Genomic DNA, 12105 nt, shown 5'->3' with positions numbered 1-12105 from the left:
CTAGAGAAGTGATTGCTGGGCCTCTTGCTGAGATATTTGTATCATCGATAGTCACAGGTGAGGCACTGGAAGACTGGAGGTTGGCAAACGTGGTGCCACTGTTTAAGAAGGGCGGTAAAGACAAGCCAGGGAACTATAGACTGAGTCTGACCTTGGTGGTGGGCAAGTTGTTGGAGGGAATCCTGAGGGACAGGATGTACATGTATTTGGAAAGGCAAGGACTGATTAGGGATAGTCAACATGACTTTGTGTGTGGGAAATCATATCTCACAAACTTGATTGAGTTTTTTGAAGATGTAACAAAGAGGATTGATGAGGGCAGAGCGGTAAATATGATCTATATGAACTTCAGTAAGGCGTTTGACAAGGTTCCCCATGGGAGACTGATTAGCAAGGTTAGATCTCATGGAATACAGGGAGAACTAGCCATTTGGATACAGAACTGGCTCAAAGGTAGAAGACAGAGGGTGGTGTGGAGGGTTGTTTTTCAGACTGAAGGCCTGTGACCAGTGGAGTGCCACAAGGATCGGTGCTGGGTCCTCCACTTTTTGCCATTTACATAAATGATTTGGATGCGAGCATAAGAGGTACAGTTAGTAAGTTTGCAGATGACACCAAAATTGGAGGTGTGGTGGACAGTGAAGACGGTTACCTTAGATTACAACAGGATCTGGACCAGATGGGCCAATGGGCTGAGAAGTGGCAGATGGAGTTTAATTCAGATAAATGCGAGGTGCTGCATTTTGGGAAAGCAAATCTTAGCAGGACTTATACACTTAATGGTAAGGTCCTAGGGAGTGTTGCTGAACAAAGAGACCTTGGAGTGCAGGTTCATAGCTCCTTGAAAGTGGAGTCGAAGTAAGATAGGATCGCGAAAAAGGTGTTTGGTATGCTTTCCTTTATTGGTCAGAGTATTGAATACAAAAGTTGGGAGGTAAATGCTGCGGTAGTACAGGACATTGGTTAGGCCACTGTTGGAATATTGCGTGCATTTCTGGTCTCCTTCCTATCGGAAAAATGTTGTGAAACTTGAAAGAGTTCAGAAAAGATTTACAAGGATATTGCCAGGGTTGGAGGATTTGAGCTATAGGGAGAGGCTGAACAGGCTGGGGCTGTTTTCCCTGGAGCGTTGGAGACTGAGGGGTGACCTTATAGAGGTTTACAAAATTATGAGGGGCATGGATAGAGTAAATAGGCAAAGTCTTTTCCCTGGGGTTGGGGAGTCCAGAACTAGAGGGCATAGGTTTAGGGTGAGAGAGGAAAGATATAAAAGAGACCTCAGGTGCAACCTTTTCACGCAGAGAGTGATACATATATGGAATGAGCTGCCAGAGGAAGTGGTGGAGGCTGGTACAATTGCAACATTTAAGAGGCATTTGGATGGGTATATGAATAGGAAGGATTTGGAGGGATATGAGCCGGGTGCTGGCAGGTGGGACCAGATTGGGTTGGGATATCTGGTCGGCATGGACGGGTTGGACCGAAGGGTCTGTTTCCATGTTGTACATCTCTATGACTGTAAGTCCACTGAATCTTCTTCAGAATGATTAGTAGCAAGGGAAAGGTTGGTATGTATGTTGATGATGTTGGGTTTGGGGGTGCTGAGTGAGCAGATAGGCACAATTGAAACCTCTTCTCACCTTGCACTTGCTAAAAGGTGTCCTATTTCACAGCTGGATGTGCTGGGCTATTTCTTGAAAGACTATTATGCAAATACTGCTTTGCTGTGTGATAGTCGCACTGCACAATAAATTAATTATGTTCATGTTGTTATCAAGGATTAGCACACAGCTTCTATCCACTAGTTAATTTTATTAGCAGCTACCCAAAGGCATGTACTGCATGGTGATTGGTATAGAATATAAAACCGCCCGTATTATGTATTGTGCAACTCTCTCCCATTCAACATGTGAAGTTTCAGGATGAAATGAATTTTGTTTAATGTGGGTCACGCATATTGAAAGGTATTCTGTAAATGGCATCACATGGGTGCATTTCCAATTAGGCTGTGGGAATAAAGGCATCTTTCTGAAGACTTAACAGTTCATTTTAGTAGAGATCCCAGGATGATGGTGATATCAATGGATTAGTAATCCTGAGGCCCAGGTGAAAGTTCTGAGGATGAATACAAATTCCATCACTGCAGTTGATGCTTACACCTGGAATTAAAAGCTCGTCTCAGTGATGGTAGCCAAGAGACAATCATCAGTCGTTGTAAAAGCCTGCCTGTTCATTAATGTCCTTTAGGGAAGGCACTCTGCCATCCTTACCGGGTTTAGCCGATATGTGACTCCAAACCCACACTGAAGAAGGGTCACTAGACAAGAAACATCAACTGTTTTTCTCTCTTCACAGATGCTGCCAGACCTGCTGAGTTTCTCCAGCAATCTCTATATTTGTCCCTATAGCATTAATCTGGGTGTCTGAATTAAGTCCAATTCTACACCTCTAGCTTTCCCTACTGTCAGCATCTCATGGTGTGACTTATGTTCCTTGTCAGTTATACCTGGATTTCCACTAACTTATGGAAATCCATGACCTTCCTTCATATAGATTCACTTTAAAAAATAACCTTGACTAATTGTTGTTTGCTTTCCTCATGTACATAGCCATAACATCTTTTACAGAAAAGGACACCTGTTTGAAATGTCATGGTTTGTTCATTCAATCCCTGTCAATTTTTCTTTCAAATGTGTTCAACTTTTCATACTCATCACTGCACTCAGAAGCCTATTCCATTGCATCAATTGGTCAGTGTGAAGCCTTTCCCTGATATCAGTCCTTTCACTAGCTTGAAAATACCATAATTTTGTTAGAAGTACTGACATTTCCACACTCTGCAAAGGTTAACCATTTGGTTGCTATTCTGGCGTAGTGGTATTAACACTGGATTGCAAATCCAACATTCCTGAGATCAAGGTTTCTGGAGAACATGATGGATTTAAAACCCACTGTGATAGATGTGGAATGCTTTGAAAAATCTGGAATAAATGCTAGCCCAATGGCGATCATGTAAACCTTATTTATTCTTGTGAGAACCCACTTGCTTAACCAATACGCTGTAGGGAAGGAAATCTGCCATCCTTACCTGGTCTGGTCTGCATATGACTCCAGACCAATAGCAATTTGATTAGATTTTTTTAGATTACATTACAGTATGGAAACAGGCCCTTCGGCCAACAAGTCCACACCGACCCGCCGAAGCGTAACCCACCCAATACCCCTACATTTACCCCTTACCTAACACTATGGGCAATTTAGCATCGCCAATTCACCTTAACTACACATCTTTGGACTGTGGGGGGAAACCGGAGCACCCGGAAGAAACCCACGCAGACACGGGGAGAACGTGCAAACTCCACACAGTCAGTCGCCTGAGGCGAGAATTGAACCCGGGTCTCCGGCGCTGTGAGGCAGCAGTGCTAACTGCTGTGCCACCATGCCGCCCATGGTTGACTCTTATTAGCCATCAACTATCCCTTGGGCAATTAGAGTTGGGCAATAAATGCTAGCCTAGCCAGTGATACCCTGTGAATGAATTAAAAAAAGGTTTCCCCAGAGTGTCCCTATAATTTAATCCTTGAACCATTTGCTCAATGTCAAGGTTATGGTCTGAATATCTGCTGGATTCTGAATATCTCTCTATCCATGATGAAGTATTCAAAGTAATCCATAGAAATGCAGAATCATAGAGGTATCCTCTGCATTTTAAATCCCACTGTCGTTTCTCATATGGTACAATAATCTGTACCCAGCGTTGTTTCTGCAGTGATTGGATGTACTTAAAATTGAATCATCTAAAGCCTCTGGGAGTCTTTCAACATTGACTGCATGCATCGTGTTGAAATACATAAGGGCAATCTGCTGCCAACACTTTTTCTTTATGTATGCTGCAATTAATTGACCATATTAAAATTAACTTGTCATTGATCAACCCAGTTGCACATTTTGTCTTCATGATGTGTAATCTCAGAGCTGTTTCAACTGGCCCTGCTAATCCTGTAACAAAAGCAAATTTGATCAGTTTGCAGTTTGAACATCCAAATAAAATTCCAGGAGGATTGGAAACTCCAACCCTCATTTGTGTGGTCGCCCGTTTAACATTTCTCTCCCTTACCCACCTAAGTCTACTCGAGTGGGAGTATTAAATATTTTGCTTTACAAATATAAAACCATTTTATATATAAAAACAAAGGAACCTACAAGGCGACTCATTTAATATTTCTCCAGGAAAATACAATGCTGCTCTTGTAAGCTCTCAATGTTTGGCACCATCATCTGCTCACAATAAGTATTGCAACATTCAAGCATCATTCTCAACTGCCTTATCTGCAAGAACTCTTCCGAATTCTGCTGTAATCTATTTCACCAAAAGATCTGTATCTTCACTGATTTCAGTGAACAGTTTCACTGTATCTTAAATAGGTCACGTTTACTGCTCTCCAGAATGGCACAATTGCTCATTTGAGAGAGATTCCTCTTCTTCACACTTACATTCTGCAGTAATCTCTTTTAATACAGGTTTGGGTTTGCAATACAACTTACTGGCATTGGAAATGATTAAATAGATACTGATTGGACCTGTGACATGGCAGAGTATGCACCTCCAGTGTCACAATTTAATGCTAGTGGTCAGCTCATACAAACTCCAGAACCTAGATTAAAGGGCCTGTTTACCCAACTGATCATCCTGGTTATCTTGCGCTGCATCAGCCTCATACTCCTCAACCTGGTTCTGCACTCTGTTTTCAACTGAGTCATTCTTTGAGTTTGTCTCTGGTATACTCTGCACCCAAACCACTGACCAGAAAAGAGCCTTCTCTTCAGTGTTCCCTCGATGTTGCGATTTGACCTAAAAAATCTTCCATCTCTAATGCACATTGGGGCCTTGATCTATTTCATTATTAGTGCTACCATCTGGTGACTATAACTGGTGCAACAGGATCTGTCACTATTTAATAAAAAGCCTGCAATAGCCTGGTGCCTGATGTTTTTGAAATGGACTCAAGCAGGGACCACTTATTCTATCTCAATTTCGCAAACCAACGAAAACAGGGAAAGCGAAGGACCTGTGGCACAGTGGTATGTCCCTAGCTTTATGGCAGGAGGCCTTCACATTTACAGAACTCTACTTCTCTGCAAAAAATGCCTCATGTTACCATTTCCCTGCACTAGGGTCAACAACAGCAATGAAGTAATAGCACACCAATCAATAAGATTCCAGTCTGTTCTGTCAATCTTGGGGGTCCAATGGTGGTGGTAATGGCCCTGGACTGAAAGGTCTGGGATTCAAGTCCCCATGTCCAAAATGGTTGATTTAATAAAATAAACTTTAATATTTATGCACTACACACCTTAGATCATACTGCGACACAGACACGGGAAGGAAATGTTCATCATTTTGACTCTGCTGCATAAATACTGTGGTAGTTTCTAATAAAGTTCAAGCTGAAAGCTTCTGCAGTTGGTTGTGTGCTACAGTAATCCTGATTTGGTAGATTAACTCTTTATTTCAAGGATTGGAAGTGAGTTCAACAGAGAAAGTTAGGCATGAAGTTCTCCATTACCAGTTTTGTGTTAATACAGAACATAGAAGGACATATACACAACAGTCCTGGTTTAATTGTGGAGATTACATTCCAATGATCCAATTGTTTGATCTCCTAAGGCTTTTGTTGTGATCCCTATTCGCCCTTGGGAAGATGACAGTGTGGAAACAGGCCCTTCGGCTAAAGCGCAACCCACCCATTCCCCTACATTTACCCCTTTACCTAACACTAGGGGCAATTTAGCGTGGCCAATTCACCTGACCTGCACATCTTTGTGACTGTGGGAGGAAACCGGAGCACCCGGAGAAAACCCACGCAGACACGGGGAGAATGTGCAAACTCCACACAGTCGGGAATTGAACCCGGGTCTCTGGCGCTGTGAGGCAGCAGTGCTAAACACTGTGCCACCGTGCCGCCCATGATGATGAGCTGCCTTCGTGAATCTCTGTAGGTTGCGTGCGGTCAATGGACAAACAATGGTGTCAAGGAGAGAGTACCAGGATTTTTTTTTAACCCAGCAGACCTGAAAGCACAGCAAGACATTTCTAAGTCAGAAAGGTAAGTGGCTTGGATAATAACTTTCAGGGAGTGGTGTTCCCATATATCCAGAAACAGGAGTAGGCTATTCAGCCCTTTGAGCCCATTCCACGGGATCACAGATGATCTGTGGCCTAACTCCACATATCTGACTTAGGCCCATAATCCCTTAATACCTTTGCATAACAAAATTTGCCTACCTCAGCCACCCTCAACCTTCTGGATGGCATCTCCTGTGTGATTGTAAGGTGTTGGCTAAAGAGCTTTGGTAAATTTTTACAATGCATCTTTCAACTGTGCATTTGTAAAATGGATGTTTATTTTTGAAAGCCACCTTACTGTTCTTTGATTGACTTCTTAGTCTCAGCTTTGGTTCAGTTAACAGAATTCGTACCTCAGAGTCAGAAAGCTGTAGTTTCTGGTATTCCTGAGACATTCCACAGAAACCATTTCACCCAGAGGGTGGTGGGTGCTCAGTTTTGGAATAAAGTCTGAATTTCTCGTCTCTCAAAAGGAATCTTACTCTGCACCTGAACTGTTGTAACCTGCAAGGTTATGGACCAAGTGCTGGTAATCAGAGACATAACATACTGAATGGCCTCTTTCTGTGCAGTAACTTTCCTATGGTAAATAGTGCGGTAATGAAGGCATATGGCGTACTGGCTTTTATTGGTAGAGGAATTGAGTTCTGGAGCCCTGAGGTCATATTGCAGTTGTATAAGACTCTGGTGCGGCCGCATCTGGAGTATTGTGTGCAGTTTTGGTCGCCATACTATAGGAAGGATGTGGAGGCACTGGAACGGGTGCAGAGGAGGTTTACCAGGGTGTTGCCTGGTACGATAGGAAGATCGTATGAGGAAAGGCTGAGGCACTTGGGGCTGTTTTCATTGGAGAAAGGAAGGTTTAGGGGTGACTTGATAGAGGTGTACAAGATGATTCGGGGTTTAGATAGGGTTGACCATGAGAACCTTTTTCCACGTATGGAGTCGGCTATTACGAGGGGGCATAGTTTTAAATTAAAGGGTGGTAGGTATAGGACAGATGTTAGGGGTAGATTCTTTACTCAGTGAGTCGTGAGTTGACGGAATGCCCTGCCTGTAGCAATGCCCTCTTTATGGGCATTTAAACGGGCATTGGATAGGCATATGGAGGATAGTGGGCTAGTGTAGGTTAGGTGGGCTTGGATCGGCGCAACATCGAGGGCCAAAGGGCCTGTACTGCGCTGTATTTTTCAATGTATTTTTCTAATCTGATCTCTGACCTTCCCCACAGCACTTGCATGACCAAGACCATTCAGTACCTTGAACCTGTTCACATCATGGCTGACCTGTAACTTAACCCCACCTTTTATCAAAATAAACTCTTTCATGGATGGAGCATAGAGACAGCAAGGCCAGCATTTGTGAGCCATTCTCCAAGTGCCTCAAAGGAAATTTAAAAGCCCAAGTAAGGATGGCAGATTTCTATTCCTAAAGAACGTAGTGAGATTTTATAACTGACAATTGATTTAGTATCAATCAATATTAACATTTAGCTGCATCAGGATTAGAGGAACAATATCATCTCAGACATACCCCCAAAAACTTACCAATGTGCTGCCAAAGTGATCTGATGACATCTCCCACTTGACTAAATAAAAGACTGAACTGTGGGTTTTAAACAGGGTTACATTACACAAAATTTTAAAATTTAATTTGATCTCACCCTTTGCATACCTCTCTGCGGCCCTAACATTGTATTCCTCGCTCTAAAATCCTTATGCACCTTGTATGGTATTCATTGCCTGCGCTGCATGCAAAACAAAACTGGTCACTGTACATCAGTACGTGACAATAATCAAATCAAATCAGAGCCAAAATGCAAACTCTATTCAGTCTCCCACAGATACCGCTAGAATGCAAACATTCCCCCTTTCTGCTTTTAATAAAATTCAAGTGCTTAAGAAAGCACAATCTAACAACCACTTGAAATGATTCAATTCTCAGGTAGATTGCAAAAGGTGCTGAAAGAACACAATTAATGAAGTGTGTATAATGGCAGGGATGGGGTGGGGGGCGGGGGGAAGAAAGGGGTGGCAGTTTGATATCTGTCAGTGCAATGTTTGAGCAGTTGAGAAGATGAAACCCTTTGAGCAAATTTCATTTTTTTCCAGAATTAGGTCAGGCCCTGTCAGATAATTTGCACTGTTGACATCGGTGCACCCAACATTGCCCTTCACTATTTGACTGGAGGAGGCTGCAATGAGATCTGAAGAGTAACAAAGTAAAAACTAAAAGCAAAATATTGCAGACACTGGAAATATGAAAAACAAAATACTGGAGAAACTCAGCAGGCCCAACAGTATCTGTGGGAAGGAAAACAGTTAATGTTAACTCGAATGTGATTCTTCTTCACAATTAGAGTGACAACGTCCCCAACTCTTACATTAAGGGTGATCATGATTTGGAGGAGCTGGTGTTGGACTGGGGTGGACAAAGTTAAAAATCACACAACAACAGGTTATAGTCTAACAGGTTTATTCGGAAGCACTAGCTTTCAGAGCACTGCTCCTTCATAAGGTGGTTCCTGATGAAGCAGCAGCACTTCGAAAGCTAGTGCTTCCAAATAAACCTGTTGGACTATAACCTGGTATTGTGTGATTTTTAACATTAAAGGTGATGTGATTGCCCTTCGCAGGTGCATTAGACAAAACATGACACTGAGCAACATAAGGAAATATTAGTCGAGATGAATTATAAACTTGGTTGAAGGGGTAGACTTTGGAGAGTGCCTCAAAGATGAAAGCAATGTAAAAATGTGGAGGAGTGTAGAGTATTCCAGAAATTGGGACTGAGGCAACTGGAGGGAAAAGCAATTGAAATCCACAATGCTCAGGAGATAGAAACTGGAGATATAGGAGGGTTCTGAGGCTGGATGAATTTATGGCTATAATGAGGGATGAGGTTGTGAAAGGATATGAAAATAAAGATGATAATTTCAAGATCCACCCATTCCTGACCAGGAACCAATGTAGCTCAGTGAACATTTGGAGTGTCATTTGGTGCAATCACCTGAGTTTATGTGAGGATAGAATATGGAAGCCAACAGGGCAATTGAGGTGGTAGAAGTAGGCTGCATCTAATAATGGCACAAAGACGAGGTCTGAAGTTTACCGCAGGGTTAGATTAGATTAGATTACTTACAGTGTGGAAACAGGCCCTTTGGCCCAACAAGTCCACACCAACCCGCCGAAGCGCAACCCACCCAAACCCATTCCCCTACACCTAACGCTACGGGCAATTTAGCATGGCCAATTCACTCAACCTGCACATTTTTGGACTGTGGGAGGAAACCAGAGCACCCGGAGGAAACCTACGCAGACACGGGGAGAAGGTGCAAACTCCACACAGACAGTCGCCTGAGGCGGGAATTGAACCCGGGTCTCTGGCGCTGTGAGGCAGCAGTGCTAACCACTATACCACCGTGCCGCCCACTGGTTAACGTGACAGTCTGCAAACAGACAGTCTCAAACCCAGGCTGCTGTTGGGAAATGGAGCTTGGATCAGAAAAAGGTTGAGGCCTTCCTAATATTTAACTGGAGGGTAATATCTGCTCGTCAGTACTGGATATTAGATATAGATAACTTAGCAAATGGAGTGTTTGAGGGAGATGATGCTGGGTGTTGTCAGTGCACACGGGAAAGCCAATACTATACTTTCAGATGATGTCAGTAAGGGAGGACAATGTTGAGAGAAGTAGTAGAGGGCCGGTCATTGAAGGGGGCAGTAAGTCAGAGCGTGGGATTGCAAATGTTTCACTGGTTACATTTAGAGTAGAACCAAGTGAGAACAACCCCACCCAAATGAACAATGAAGAGTTATTGAAGGAGCAAAGCTAATGACTTCATCAAAGATTGTAGACAAGTCAAAAAGGGTGAGGAGTGAAATATCACCTTTGTCTCAATCACATAGAATGCAATTAGTGACTTTGTGTCCTTCCAATCAGACCTCCTTTGGAGAACCAAAACAACACTTCACACAAGAATTTGCAGTTAAGATGGGAGTGGATTTGTGTCTAATATACTTGTGTGTATATATATATATATATATATGGGATGTGTGTCACTGGCAAGGCCAACATTTTCAGCCCATCCTTAAGTGCTCATTGAGGTAATGTTGGCAAGCTCTCTCATTGAATCACTATGTCTGCCTACACTGTGTGGACTGCAGAGTGCTGTTAGACAGTTCCAGAATTTTAACATCCACAATGAAGGAATGACAGACAGAGGTCCATTCCACCCTTGGTCATTTGCTGCCCTCGTCTTTCTAAAAGATAAGGTCACGGGGTTGGAAGGTGCTGCCAAAAGGGGAAAAGGTGACAATTTATGTTTAAAATCTATTACAATTGCAAAACAGAAACTGAAGCAACATCAAAAATATACTTGATGAATCAAAATAAACTTAATAAACATTAATAAAAATAAACTTCACAAACAAAACTAAACTTAATAAACATTAAATTTATGCCCCGCAGTCACATCCAATTATCTTCTGATGCTGGGTCTTACACAGTCTTCAGGCTTGACACACTATTTTGAGTATCACTGACCAGAGCGCCCAGCAATCCTATGTTACCTCCTGTCCATCACAAGGTTCTGAGACCATCAGAGATAGCACTGGTAACTCTGGAGGACCGCATGCTCCTGACATTTTTTTTAAAAAAGTGCGTTGAATGCAATGTTTTGATCCTGGAGCTTAAGTTTGAAAGAAAGCTTATCTTTTTGACAGGTGCATTGCAGAACTGCCAGCAAGTGAAATCTGTAGCATTAATGTGGAAAGGCTCTCAATGTCTGGTGATGCTTGAAGTGGCTATTGCAAGGTCAAATATTCAGGCTCATAGCAGCATATCTCTGGAGCTAGAGTCAACAACAGGTTGGTGAAGTCAGCTGGAGGAAAACACCATAAAGTGTGTCCTCTTAAAATGAGCCAGCCAGCCATGTACCGAAAGAGACTTTATACAACACAAAACAAAGGGCGGAAGACGTCAATGCAGGAGAAATCTTATGTGGTCTACTGAATATTTCCATCTAATTCACATAGTCTCATAAGTTCACCAACTATATAGTACAGCAGTGAATATACACACAGCTTCAAAATATACACTTAAATAATAAAAACATAATTTTTCACAATTTGTTTTATTTTGGCAATGCTGTACATCAGTTTTAACATTTAATCAAGCACATGTAATTTATAAGCTGAATTCCATTTTTCTGGTAATAAAGTTTTAGAAATACTGGGACTTTGTATTCAAGTTGGTTTAATTAAGAAATGCATTTTCAACCACTAAAGTATGAAAGTTATTTTAATGAAATATTAAATAGAAAATGAAGCTGTTATTGTTGAGCAAATAATATTCATGGCACAAAAATATTCAAAGTTTTCAAAAGCAAGGGCTTATATACTTGCTTTAATGAGTGCAACATGCAACTTTTGCCATTCACGGAATTCAACTGATCCCTAACATTTCAGAGACACGTTGCATGGAAGACATTTCATAAACTGCTTTATACAATGGTAGCTGTAATTAAATACATTGCAATTACAACCAATATGAAAGGCTCAGGTTGTCACATATTCAATTTAGCAGCTCCAAATACGTAATTGGGACTTTTCCCTTCTGATTTCCTCTTTCACCCATTAACCAGTCAGAATCCATTCCCGGCAGACTATAAACTGTTATGACCTGAAACAGAAACCAGATCTATTACTAGCTGTGGCAAAGGAGGGGTGGGAGGAGAAGCTGACAGGAGTGAAAATGAAAATAATGGAAAGTGAGAGGAAAATAGATGACTGAAGAGGAAAGGAGGGTACAAGTGGAGAGAACCAACTAAACTACAGGACAGGAATTAAAACTATATTCTACTGTAAATGTCAGGACATGCCATGGTGTGAAGGTGAATATATTATTACAAAACAAATATTTGTATAAAGCACTGATGGCAGCATAATATTTCCATTAAAAAGTATTTGAAAAAACA

The 12105-nt window shown here is 41.9% G+C and overlaps 1 protein-coding gene across 3 annotated transcripts in view; it reads right to left on the bottom strand.

Annotated features, from left to right (window-relative positions):
- Positions 1-11243: 11243 nt before the first annotated feature.
- Positions 11244-12105, bottom strand: part of LOC122554147 (endophilin-B1-like) — a 40648-nt gene continuing 39786 nt past the window's right edge. For all 3 annotated transcript variants that reach the window (XM_043698714.2, XM_043698715.2, XM_043698717.2), the window contains one exon: positions 11244-11810. In XM_043698714.2, the coding sequence (XP_043554649.2) occupies positions 11703-11810 (108 nt within the window). In that variant the 3' untranslated portion in view covers positions 11244-11702. The remainder of the gene's footprint in view (positions 11811-12105) is intronic.

This window comes from Chiloscyllium plagiosum, unplaced genomic scaffold, assembly GCF_037043375.1.
Source record: "Chiloscyllium plagiosum isolate Xiang-an unplaced genomic scaffold, Cpla_swu_hap1 HiC_scaffold_9, whole genome shotgun sequence".
NCBI classification, from domain to species: Eukaryota; Metazoa; Chordata; class Chondrichthyes; order Orectolobiformes; family Hemiscylliidae; genus Chiloscyllium; species Chiloscyllium plagiosum.
This window is presented reverse-complemented; position numbering and strand designations above follow the sequence as displayed.